General features: G+C 44.0%; 1 protein-coding gene across 6 annotated transcripts in view; it reads right to left on the reverse strand.

The window, feature by feature from the left end:
• Window positions 1-13682, reverse strand: part of LOC309691770 (filamin-C-like) — a 60036-nt gene that overhangs the window by 5459 nt on the left and 40895 nt on the right. For 4 of the 6 annotated variants that reach the window (XM_082509704.1, XM_082509702.1, XM_082509703.1 and 1 more), the window contains 10 exons: window positions 13429-13528; window positions 7982-8122; window positions 7694-7822; window positions 7331-7504; window positions 5050-5211; window positions 2590-2793; window positions 2351-2503; window positions 1965-2087; window positions 1572-1829; window positions 281-550 (listed from right to left, as the gene is read on the reverse strand). In XM_082509704.1, coding sequence (XP_082365830.1) covers window positions 281-550; window positions 1572-1829; window positions 1965-2087; window positions 2351-2503; window positions 2590-2793; window positions 5050-5211; window positions 7331-7504; window positions 7694-7822; window positions 7982-8122; window positions 13429-13528 — 1714 coding nt within the window. The remainder of the gene's footprint in view (window positions 1-280; window positions 551-1571; window positions 1830-1964; window positions 2088-2350; window positions 2504-2589; window positions 2794-5049; window positions 5212-7330; window positions 7505-7693; window positions 7823-7981; window positions 8123-13428; window positions 13529-13682) is intronic. The other 2 variants (XM_082509706.1, XM_082509705.1) reach the window with 1 other exon arrangement.

Consider the following 13682-nt stretch of genomic DNA (forward strand, 5'->3'; position numbering starts at 1 on the left):
GCTTTTTGTAAAGAAAATTTTTCAAATTGAACTGAAATAGCAGACATATCATCAGTGAAACAAAATTAGGAACATGGGTGTTTCAAGAGTTCATTTGACACATCACAGATGGATGTTTTGTTTCCTGTGACCAAACCTTGCTGACATGTAGGAGCATGTCAGCATGCTTCTTCATCCAAAGATTCAAATGAAATCAAAGTTGTTACAGAAGAAGCAAAAAGAAACCGGTTCATAAGGACAGAAGAAGAGATAAGGAACAAATGTAAATCCTACAGCCCACCTGGGATTCCTGCCACTCCGCGGTCCAGTCCAGTGCCTCCTGCTCTGACCTTGTGGGCCCCTCCCTCTCCCAGGGGCCCCACAGTGAACTGGAAGGGGCTCCCAGGGACGTGCTGGCCCCGGTATTTGACGTTGACAGTGTGAGGTCCCATCTCCTGAGGGATGAAGCGGACGCTGTAGGTGCTCTCCTCTCCTTTAATGATCTCTGCGTCCTCTGTCTTTCCTCCAGGACTCGTCACCTGAGCCGTCATCTCCTGGTTAGCTGCCTCACCTGACAGGATTAGGAGAATGTTACTGAGGATCAGATGATTCATCCAGCAAATGTTTCATAGTCAGTTTTTACATAGCATGCACCAAAAAAAAATAATCTTGCATCATGCACTGGTTAATATGTCACGGATTTAGATTTTGTAGGTTTTTGGTCTATAGCATGTTTATTTTGTAATTTTTAGTAGCTAAAATTAGGTGTGGAGCTCCTCAGAAATCAATCCAAGGTCCTCTTTTCTTTTTTCAATTGTTAGTTCAGTTTGAACAAATCATCTCATTCAATAGTAACATTTAAGTGAAAAGACATTTTTATGAAGAATTTGATAAGAAATAGTGATGATACTGTAAATACTTGAACTGCAATCTTTTAATAATTTTACAAATTTAAAATGTTTCCTTGAGAGTGCGTATTACTAATATGCTTAATGGATGTTTGTCTTTGTCTTTCTGCTTTAAAATAGTCTTAAAGATGAACAGAAATCAGTTCTTCCACGTCTCAGTCAACAAAAACAACAGCAACCATTAACCTATAAAAAACCCCTGCTTTTCCTCAAAAGTCCACTAGAGGCTCCAACAGTACAAACATGGCCCAGAAGTCTCTGAACTGGACTTCTGGGCTGTATTTGTATTGTTGGAGCCTTTTTAAGGTTTTTTTAATTTTTATTTTTTATCTGACCAATGATATGACTGCTGAACCTGTAAGCAGCTCCTTCCTTCTACTGCAACTATAAACCCAACACATTTCTTTATTGCTGTATCTGAGATTAGGCACAGTGCCCACATCAGGCCAGACTGAATAACAATACTACCTTAATCCAGACATTTTGACAGCAGAATGCAGACAAAGAGAAGTGAGAGAGCTGGAAGAATCAGAGCAGGTTAGAGGGTTAGCATGGGAGGCCATTACAGCACAACACTCTGTTAAATCAGCCACTCTCACTTACCACACACACACACACACACACACACACACACACACACACACACACACACACACACACACACACACACACGCACACACACACCGTTCTGCAGCGGCTGTCGGCTGCCGGTCGGCATCCCGCTGAAGCCACTAAGACTCTCTCGCCCTAGAAAATCTCCAAATACGTCTCTAAAGGGATCGCCTCCGACCTGCGTGCTCTCCTCCACCCGCACCTCCCTCTTGGTCTCTCCGGCTCGGGTTTTGCTGATCTCCGTCCGCTCGGTCCGGGTGTAGGTGTGGCTGCTGCGGGTGAACGTCCGGGTCAAACGGTCCTGAGCCGAAACCATCTGAAACCAGTTTCCTGCGACCCAGAGGAGAAGCAGGAAGGAGGAGGAGGAGGAAATAGTGGACAAAGACGAGGAGGTGAAGAGAAGGAAGCAGGGAGGGCAGGAGCCGACAGGAGGAGGATGAGGAGGAGGCAGATATCACAGCTCACCTGGTATTTTGAGGTTGAGGTCACACGTGCTGCCCACGGTGGCAATGGAGGGTGCCTGACGTTTCCGGGTGATGCTCTCTTTCATCCGACCTTCACCAAACACCTTCACCGTGAACGGACTTCCTGTTCACACAAACATCACATCACAACTGAAAGCCGAAACTCTTAGACCCTCATGCTTTGTCCAGAGCATCAGATCAACACCTAGCTCATCAGATCTGAACCAATGATCTATCTAACTCTTTATGGTAGTTACAGGAAAATGTTTTGTACTTGTGAAGAACTACTTCAGGCATCTGCATTCATCTTTTATACCATCTGCAGTGGTACGTTCTCTTTCTACAAACTAATTTGCCTCAAATCAAACTTGGAATAATTTTTCGTACCTGGCACATGCTGGTCGGCGAACTTGATGTTGATGATGTAGTTTCCTGGTTCTGTGGGACAGTAGGTGACCTTACATGTCCCGTCCTCCACGTCCTCACAGTTGATGTCCACCTTACTGGGACCCTCGATGGACAGACCCAGACCTCCATAACCTGCCACAAACACAGACATTGAGGGTTAGAATCTGAAATCCTGAGCTTCAGCGCTCTGATTGTGTGGATGAAGGTTGAATCCTCGCCTGCATTCCTTGTGTCCACAATGAACTCGGCCACCTCGAACACGTGTCCCTCCACCAGCCCCTGACCGTAAACCTTCACCTTGCTGGCATCTCCGATCTCCGACTGACCCACCATGATCTTAAACGGACTATTGGTCACATGTTTCCCGTTCTTCTTCACACTGACCACGTGTTCACCAACTTCCTTTGGTGTGAAGGATATTCCTGCAGGAAAGAGACATGTCATCAGAAACGTGGAGTCTCTTGTACAGCTGTGCGAATTCTTTTTACTGTAGAAAATCACACGTCCGTGTAGGAATGGGAATTGAGATCCGAGTAGTTCAGTTCTTTTGAATCGTCTGCCTACCTATCTGTCCCACTTATCGTTTTTTGCACGCTACAATCTGCTGATTTCAGTTTGTGTGTCAGAGGAGGAAAATAGTTGGGCAGTTTCCAGTGTGGATGTGGACTTTTATTTTTATTGCACAAAAGGACGAGAACGCGATGGTAAAGTGCAAACTGCATCCAGGATAGACACAACTGCATCATATGCTGATAACACAAATTCACCTCTTTTCTAACATCTGCACAGCCAACACTAAGCTAGTATTCAACCCAGAAAAATGTAAAAACTGAGTGTCTGCTGACATAGCTGGACTGGCCATCGGGTATACCGGGCATTTGCCCGGTGGGCCGCTGGCGATTTTTTGTTTTTATGGGCCGATGGATTTTTTATTTTAGGAAGGGTATATATAATGAAAGGTGTTGGATTGGCCATTTGGTCATGATCGACTCTGGGCTGGACCAATTACAGCCGAGGAGGCCGGATTCACCCGCCCCCTTGTTTAGCAATCACGTGATTTTCGCGCATTGCATGCCGGGAACTCGTGGCAAAACAATCCAAGTACCGCATCAAATGCAAGCATTTGCAGCACCGCAAAACGTTCATTCTCCGGTTCCAATACCTTCCTGTTTTTTCTTTGCCGCACAAAAAGGAATGTACAAAACAAAAGGAGAACAATGCCGGTCCGTACAAAGACAGACTCGACGAAAAGACAAAGAAAAGATACGAGGAAAAAAATCAAAGGAGTGAAAGGGTCAGACCCTTAGGAGCACCCAGAGTGGACAAAAGACGTCAGCGTGCTGCCCAACTTTCACCACGCTCAGATTTATAATTACACGGTTCTTGGAGTGAGTGCATACACTCATGAAGTTTAGTAACTTCAGGTCACTGCAACAAGCCCAGGTACAGTTTGCCGACGGATGGGTACAGGACCTTGAAATGCACCGTGTAGAACGAAAGACCATCGTACAAACAAAGGTAAGTTTACCAGCCTCACAAATCATCGTCATAAATACACATTCGTTAACCGTTTATTAATATAACCTTTGAGCTCAACGGTAATTAATTAGTAGTGGAAATCATTTCTGGTAGCATCACAGAAATGTAGCAGTGACAATAATATTGTATGCTGTAATCGCACTGGACAATTAGTGATACAAAACAACTGTTTTATCCTGTGAATAAAAGTATATGTTTTTGTTAATGTACCATAATAACAGAAGCGAAACGCAATATTGTGTCAGGACAATTCACTATTTATGCACAATAAACACAATAAATAAAGGAGCATAGCGCAACAATTTCTGTTCAGCGCCAGACTTGCTTGTAACCTATATCACCAGTTATGTTAAGAAAAATGACGTATTAACTACAAAACTCTGACCTTTGTGGGAATGCTTGGAGCAGACTAACATGTGAGCTGAAGTGTTCTGAGACGTTATATTTGGTATATCCAGACCATCCGTCGGCTCTTACTTCGGAAACATGGCTTAAAAATTTATCTTCAACGACGTAATCCGATAAAAAAAAAAAGATCTCTTTACCCGTCGGCTTCCCGTGGCTGTCATGCGACCGGCTATTGCAGTTAATAATACAACAGCTTCTTGCCATTTTTTGGGTTTCTTTTTATCGCTGTGTAACTGAGTTCAATTGAAAGCCTGCGTGCGCTAGTACCTCTTGCCACAAGTTCCCAGAATCCTTTGCGGTTTTACCCCTGAATGACGTCACATTTATCCTGGTGGGCCGGTCTCTAGTCAAAATGCCCGGGCCGATTTTTTGTCCCAGTCCAGCCTTGTCTGCTGACTGTGACGATATTCTGATCCTCACACCTGTGTCACCTCCAAAAACATGAACAATAGTCTCAGATCTGGCCTGCTTCAGACCTTCAGCACCTGAAGGTTTTCCCTTTCAAGTCCTAATAAAGACATTATTATTTAGGGACAATAAGGTAATTTTATCACCGATGAATTAGTGATGGACAGCTAGCTTTGTTGACTGGGTAATAATTTGAAGAATGTAATATTTAGAAAACCAAATATTTGATGAAATCTGGATAATAATAAAGATTCTATGTTGTTTGGTTTTGGTCCACGTTTTGCCAAAGGGTGACTGAGAAGCATTGAAGCATAGAAACTGACCGATATGTCTGTTGGGCAGCCTCTTCAGCAGGCAGGGCTCCTCGTTTCCTGACGGAGCTCTGATCGTCGCGGTCAGGCTGCTCAGGTCCGTCTCCATAATTTTTAAGGAAACATCTGTTGCCGTGCCAACGTTAAGCTGGGATGTTCTCATAGAGTCGTCACCTGGAGATCAAATGTGAGACGACAAAGTAATAGTGAAAACCAGCTTAGTTCAATCAGCCAAACTTTACTCATACTGCAGCTTTTAATGCAGGTTACAGCACCCACAGACAAGCCAGCACCGACACAAATGAAACAACGTGCAATGACATAAACAAACTAAAACAAACTAAACTGGCATCAATTTGAAAACAGAAATTAAGCTAATGATTGGCCATGTGATGGACGTACCGTGGGTAACAGGTGCTGCTTACTGAACAACTATCATGACTAATTTTAAAAAAACTACACTGAAAGGTGGAGCATGATGAGAAGGAGCTTGGGAGCTTTAAAAGGTGAGGGGGGTGTCTCGGCAGGGGAATGTGCTCTCCAAATGCAGACTAAATCAACATTCACAGCTCGATGCCAGAGTTTGGACCACCTAAGCAGAAAATCTTTTAATCTTTTGATTATGATGATGATGAGCTTTTATGTCTGACATAAAACAAAAACCATATACAAACATACACATATACACTGATACCTGCATACACACACATATGCACACAAAAAAATACAATAAATAAATAAAATCTCAGTGACATGAAATAAACCACTTAATCATCAAGTCCAAAATGGAGCAGGAAGAAGTATGTACACGCTGATTAATCCCTACCCTATGCTCAGCACTCTACTGATTCATGATATTCATCATTACCCCCACTTTGCCTCAGCACTTGTATACACGTACCACACAAAAAAGAAGAAAGACAGGAATAATCTATGTGTAAATATAGATGTAATTCATATATAGATACTTTTTCTTTTCTTTGATGGCCAAGACTTGGAGGAACAATTAAAAACCGAGACTGTCACTGTCCTGGGTCTGTGACCCAGTGTTTTGTTTCTGTATTACTATTGAACTTTGATTTTGTCATTGTTTATCTTTTCTAGTCTTTTGGTTTCTGTGTTCCATGGTTGCTGTCTCACCTAGTTAAGTCCGTGTCTGTTATGTTTCTTGTTTTACTTTGAAAGTCTGCGTCCTATGTCAATGTATTGAGTTTTGCTTCCCCTTGGTCATGTCTGATTACTCCCAGCTGTGTTCTCCTGTGTCTCATTCCCTCGTTATCCGTCTGTCTATTTAAGCCTTGTGTTTCCCTCTGTTAGTTACTGGTTCGTCTGCGTGTCTGTATTTCTCCAGGTGTCTCTCCATGTTTTCAGGTTTGTAGTCACAGGTTTTTATTTCTTGTATTATTATTTCGTAGCTCTTCCCAGTTTAGGTTTTGTTAGCGTAGTTCCCTGCGATACCCTGCTTTGGTTTGTATTTTCCCCTTTCATTATTAATAAACTTTCTCACAGCTACGCCGTTGTCAGTGCTTGCGTTTGGGTCCACATCCTGCATCTCCTGATGATCTGCCCCCCAGATCGTGACATAGACAGGTTAACAATGAGCCAGTGAAGGTCAGGAGGTTAAATAATGTAATTAGGAAATATTATAATGACAAGGAAGGATAATTACAAGAAGTTAGACAACCAAAAGAAGAACACATGCCACGTCATGGTTTGACAAAACAAAGAAACTTTCCAGAACACTTTAAAGCTGTTAGAGTTAAAGTGAAACCTTTTACAGGACTAAATGACTGAATAACTGAAGATAAAAATGCTGGATAATTTATTTTCTGAATTTAGCTGAAAAAAAATCTGATCATTTATATCTGCTTTGATTGGAAAGGGTTTTGTATATTTGGTGTCCCACAGGAAGATAGAGCAGAGTGTTGTCTGCGTACAGAGATAGAAATCAACTAAAGGCAATCCACATGTGACCAAGTACACAGTTAATATCTATCTTTTTCTGCACGTGCTTCATAATTAATGTGTTTTGAAGGTACTGAAAGGTATTGATTGTGAAGATATTCAAGCTAAGCATGTTAGTTTTCTTAAAAGAAGATTTTCTACATTTTTGGAGGTAGTTCTGAAAAATTACACATTAAATTCAAATTACATCTTTTGTTAAAATCATAAAAATGTACAACGTCATAGGTGCTGCAGCTGCTTTTTGATGAACAATCATTTAAAAAGTGTTGCTTAAAACTGAGCTGTCTGGACAAAAGCCCGACTTTCCCGAGGAGAGAGAATTTTTTACCAGTAATCTTGGCGGTGAAGGGGCTGCCAGGGATGTGTTTGTCATCAAACTTGACGATGATGTTGTAGTCTCCAGGTGCGGTGGGCAGGTAGGACACTGTGCATGTCCCGTCCTTGTTGTCTTTACAGCTGATCTCTGCTTTGGATGGACCTTCAACTGCCAGAGACAAACCTCCTGTAGAAAGAGTGGGAACACTTACTGCCTTTCTTATCTTCAGTTTCACATGGTGTCTTCTTCTGATTAAATACACATTTCATATTTCAGATAAAAGATACAGTCATAAACACCGTCTACGTGCCCGAGAAGAACTGGGCTCAGGCTTTAAACAGCTCTTATATCTACTAGTGTACATATGAGGGATACCTTCTCCAGCATCTTCTGTAACTATAGTGAAAGTAGCTGGTCGGTTCATGGTGCCGTGGCTCAGGCCGGGACCGTATGCTGTCACATGACCACTGTTAATAGCATCAACATAGAACTGGAGTGGACTTCCTGTAACAGAGAGAGCACACAGAGAACCTGTGTGTTAATGTGATGTTTAATGATTTTCACATTAAAGGTTGAAAGTCAGTCTGTCTGCTGATAACACTGCTGAAGACGAAAGAATGTGCGCCTCAGAAACAGAACACATATTCACTGAGGAGGGATCACCTGGGATGTGGTTGCCATCGTATTTGATGTCCATCTCATGGAGGCCTCGTTCAGTTGGCGAGTACTTCACAGTAACTGTCCCGTCCTTGTTGTCGGTGATGTGAGGTCGGGCCGTTCGGCCAGAAGGCATGCGGACTTCACCTGGAGGATAAAACACACACAAGTTCAGTTATTCTGACTAATTTCATGTTTAGACTGAAACCATTCTAATCACAATAACCAAAAGGTTAAATTTCATTAGAGTTTTTAAATTAGATTCAAATACTATGCAAGTTATCAGCCTCTAGTAATGCTTCAAGTGCATCCTTTGATGCAAAGTCACCTGGTTAGGAATGATATGTCAAAGCTAAGAAACAGCATTTACTGGGGTGCCAACTGAGCATGAGCAGGCGACCATGTGCGGCATGGCCACACAGAAGAGAGCAGATTCAAGTCTGACCCGCTTTCCTGTCTGTCTACACCAGGGGTCGGCAACCTGCAGCTCTTTAGTCCTTATAGTGCGGCTCTGCGTGGTTTGGGAAAAAATATATATATATATTTTAAATATTTTGCTGAAGTGCATTTTATTTATGTTTATTTATGTTCTTTTTAACTTTTAGTCCTAAATTGGAAGAGTATTGTGATATTGAAATATAAAATTATATTATATTTTTCATGGCTGAAAATAAGCGTCACACTCACTGAAGCCGGCATACCCGCCGAAACACCTTGCATTTATCGAGACTTTCAACCCCAGGTAGGCAAATTATGGATCTTTGGATCCACATTATGTCAACAGCTATTCTCCACCGCGAACTATGCTAAAAACAAACACTGCTCACGCCTCACAGATGATAGCTTACAGTCCTGCGTAAAGATGAAAGTGACTTCTTATTAGTGATGTGCGGATCGATCCTGAAATATCGATTCCTCCGATACCAATCATTTATGTTCTAGAATCGATTCTCACATTAAAATATCGATATTTTAGTAATTTAGAGTAAATTTGTAGTTTATCATTAACAGGAACACAGTGGGAAGAAACTATAACATTCGGATTGTCTACATTCAGAGGAACTACTTCCTCTTCCGCCTTTCATAGTCATGTGTGAAATACGGCTGTATAAATGTCTGGCAGCCCCTTGGCGTCCGCGCTCGCAACAATGGAGGAGGAGGAACACGTCTGAAGGTTAAAGGCATGTTCACAGCCACTCTCAGCAAGAACAACCACAAAACCAAAGAAGACATTCATGTCGTACAGGGTTTATGCACACCGCTGCTGAGCGGGCATGCTGCAGTGGCACTACAGCTGGTTGCTAGAGTGAATCATATTAGCTTAGACTCTATTGACGCTGTCAAACAAGAATTCCCCAAGCTTTTCAGCGGCTTAGGCAAAATGGAGGGGGAGTACAATATTGTTCTGAAACCAGAGGCACAGCCGTTTTCCCTCTCGACCCCTAGGCGAATCTCCCTTCCACTCTTACCAAAGGTTAAAGAAGAGCTGAACAGGATGGAGCAGCAGGGTGTCATTTCCAAGGTGGAGGAGCCCACTGATTGGTGCGCGCCTATGGTGGTGGTTCCTAAGCGCACAGGCATAGTGAGAATATGCAGCGATCTCACTGAACTAAACAAATATGTCATGAGAGAGAAGCATCCACTCCCTTCAGTAGAACACACACTAGGACAGCTTGCAGGAGCAAAAGTGTTTTCAAAGCTGGATGCCAATGCAGGATTTTGGCAGATTCCCTTATCCAGGGACTCTTCTTTGCTCACGACCTTTATTACACCTTTTGGTCGGTATTGTTACAATCGTCTGTGCTTTGGAATCTCATCAGCCCCAGAACACTTCCAGAAACGGATGGCACGCATTCTTGAGGCTTTAGAAGGAGTCCTCTGCCAGATGGATGATGTGCTCATCTGGGGGACGTCACAAGCAGAGCATGATGAGAGACTTCGAAAAGCACTGGTTCGACTGCAGGAGGCTGGAGTAACATTGAACGACAAGTGTGAGTTCTCCAAGAACAGGATAAAGTTCCTGGGGCAGGTCATTGAGGCATCGGGGGTTAGCGCAGATCCTGACAAGGTGCATGCCGTGAGTTCCATGGATGAGCCCAGCAACATAAGTGAGGTGAGACGCTTCCTGGGCATGGTGAATCACCTAGGAAAGTTTCTTCCTCACCTGGCGGAAAAAACGCGCCCCCTAAGAGATCTACTGAAGAAGTCCAACCTGTGGTCATGGGGGCCACAGCAGCAGCAGGCTTTCGACGGCATCAAAAAAGAACTGACAACACCCCCAGGGCTCGCTCTGTATGATCCAAATGCTGAAACGTGCGTATCAGCTGATTCATCTTCGTATGGCTTGGGAGCAGTGCTTCTCCAGCGGCACGCCGATCTAGGGTGGAAACCAGTAGCATACGCTTCAAAAGCTCTCAGCGCGATATGCTCAAATTGAGAAGGAGGCCCTCGCTTCAACATGGGCCTGTGAGAGGTTTGCAGAGTTCCTAATTGGGATAACATTCCACATTGAAACAGACCACAAACCTCTGGTCTCGTTGCTTGGCTCCAAGGGCCTGGACGAGCTTCCACCTCGTATACAACGTCTACGCATGCGATTGATGAGGTTCTCTTATACCATATCTCATGTTCCTGGTAAATGGTAAATGGCCTGTATTTATATAGCGCTTTACTCGTCCCTAAGGACCCCAAAGCACTTTACACATCCAGTCATCCACCCACTCACACACACACTGGTGATGGCAGCTACATTGCAACAGCAGATGTACTGTCCAGAGCTCCTGTATGTGACACAACTGAAGGTTTGCCGGAGGAAGAAATCAACTTGTATGTGGAGTCCGTCATAGCAAGCCTGCCAGCCACAGAGCCACGACTCAGAGAAATCCAGACACATCAGGACAATGACAGCATTCTAAGCCAGCTGAAGAAGTTCTGTGTGGAAGGATGGCCAGATAAGTACTCCATCGAAAGGGTTTTCCAGCCTTATCTGCCATTTTCAGGTGACCTCACAGTCCACAATGGTTTGCTTCTTTATGGGAGCAGAATAGTGATTCCCACATCACTCAGAGCAGACATTCTGTCTAAACTACATGAGAGACACCTGGGAATAACGAAATGCAGAGAGAGAGCTAAACAATCTGTTTGGTGGCCAGGCCTGAGCAGTGAGCTGATAAAAGTGATTGGGACCTGTGACACTTGCTGCCGTGAGCGGACTAACCACAAAGAAATCATGCTACCTACCGAGTTCCCACAAAGACCGTGGGCCATGGTTGGAACTGATCTGTTCCAGATAGAGAATAAACAGTACCTGGTCATTGTGGATTACTTTTCCAGATTCTTCGAAGTTGCCAAACTGACATCTACAACATCAGAGGCAGTGATCGAGCACTGTAAATCAATCTTTGCACGTCATGGCATACCAGAGCGGGTTCGCTCTGATAATGGACCTCAGTTCTCGTCTGATTCCTTCAAAAGATTTGCACAAGAATGGGGTTTTAGCCATGAGACATCCAGTCCCCACTTCCCTCAGAGCAATGGGGAGGCCGAGAGGGCAGTCAGGACCATCAAAAGTCTTCTTAAAAAGTCTGGCGATCCCTATCTCGCCCTTATGGCATACCGGGCCACTCCATTGGCAAATGGCTACAGCCCAACAGAGCTTCTCATGGGTAGAAGGATAAGGACAACTATTCCTGTCATCCCATCACAGCTAAATCCAAGAGGTACGGACACAGACAAGCTCAAAGCTATAGAACAATCGTACAGACAAAAACAAAGACAAAACTACAACCGCAGACACAGAGCACATGATATGCTACAGCTCAATCCTGGAGACAAAGTGTGGGTCTCAGACATGGATACTAGAGGGACAGTCGTGTCCATGGCAGGCTCACCGAGGTCCTACATCATCGAGACAGCAAAGGGCACGCTGAGAAGAAACTGTTACCATCTTACATGGACACCTGGGGCACCGGAGATTTCTGGCGATCCACCAGAGGCTTCACCTGAGAACTCTGTTCCAGCTGCACAGATTGTGTCGGTTCCAGACACTATCTCACAGGGGGCCAGCCAGCAGACTCCTGAAGCTGGGAGCCAAATCCAACCCAGGTCCAGGAGGCCTCCAGCATACCTAAAAGACTATGTTTGCTCATAGGGCTTGGAACTGAGTGAGCAATGGGGCAGAATAATCCCCACACTCAGGCTGAGGGCTGGGTAGTCTACCCCATCCCTCATAGAGACAATGAGAAATAAAGCAAATGGTTGCACTGTTTAAACATGTTGTTTGTAGCTGCACTGAATAGTTCAGAAATGTGCACTTATGCTTAGTGTTCAGAGTTGTATACTTTGAGAGTTTATTTTTGGACATTCTGAGTAGTCTGGTTTGAAACCAAGCGAGTTCAGTAAACAAGCTGTTACCAGATAAAGCACAAGGACATAGTAATAGTATACTTTAAAGCGTGCGGGTCTAATCTGTTTTCTTGGTTGTATTCCAGCATCACATCCTATTTAGTAGGGGGATGTAGTATCAGGTAAATGTTAAGTGGTAGGAACGTTTCTGCTGGGTTGTTGTTGTAGGGGGGGATGAAAAATAATAAAGGACACTCATTGGAGTAATGGCGCGTCTCTTGTGTCTGTGAGTTATGCCTCCAGTCATATAACATCCATAACCTCAAATAACGTAACAGTGCGCAGAGGTTCAGGAGCAGAAGTTCCATTGTAAACATACCACGGCAGACCAACGATGTTTCCATGAACATGCTTTTCAGCATCTACCACTTTTCACACACGGTTGCTGTACGCATACAGCCGGCTGTAGCTTTTCAGTTCACAGCCCGACACACACCAACACAACAGCATAGATAGCACAGACGTTAAGGCGGCGAGGCGTGATTGCGGGTGCCGCTCAGGTGCGTCCGCCTCCCCTGCAGCGGCGCTGCAGACCACGCCCCGCCACACACATTAACCAGGTAAAATACATATTTAGGCAGAATTTTGCAAATATCTAGTTTTCATTTTTTTTTAGCAGCATAGTGCTTTTTTTCCAATTACTTTTTAAAAGTCAGGTCAAGGCTCCAAAAGCCCAAAGGCGATATAAGGGTGGCGGCTCACAACAGTTTTTGTTTGCTAAATGTAATTGTAATTTTGAAATTGAAATGTAATTTTCTCTGTAGCACTTCATGGATTTCACAAGCAATAGACCTTAGTTGTTCACACAAAGCATAAAGGTAAAAAACAATATATACAGTGTAATCTTCATTTTAGATGTCAAAAAGTATTTGCGGCTCCCAGTGTTTTCTTTTGCGTGGAAATCGCATCCTAATGGCTCTTTGGGTGTTAAAGGTTGCTGACCCCTGGTCTACACCGTCTCTGTCCAATAATGGCTAAAATGCCCACAAAACAAAACAAAATTAACACAAACTGCATAAACACTACCATTAGAAATAAAGATGCCCTACCTGTGATCTCTCCTTTCTGCACCGTAAAGGGAATGACCAGACTGAAGGGACGCAGCATCGGCTCCAGCCCATCCACAGGGCTGACGGGATCATCGGTAGCCTGAACCAGAGCAAGAGGGGAGGGGCGTTAGTGGCATCATACTAGGAACTCTGGGATTTCATCCAGAGAGAGGGGAGAGGCAGAGGAAGCACAGCAGGGCTGCAGAGAGGCTGACAGAGACATCTGACTGGTCCAGTTTAGGTAACACTGGTTT

Source organism: Aulonocara stuartgranti (genome assembly GCF_965226115.1).
Source record: "Aulonocara stuartgranti genome assembly, chromosome: 17".
In the NCBI taxonomy this organism is placed as follows: domain Eukaryota; kingdom Metazoa; phylum Chordata; class Actinopteri; order Cichliformes; family Cichlidae; genus Aulonocara; species Aulonocara stuartgranti.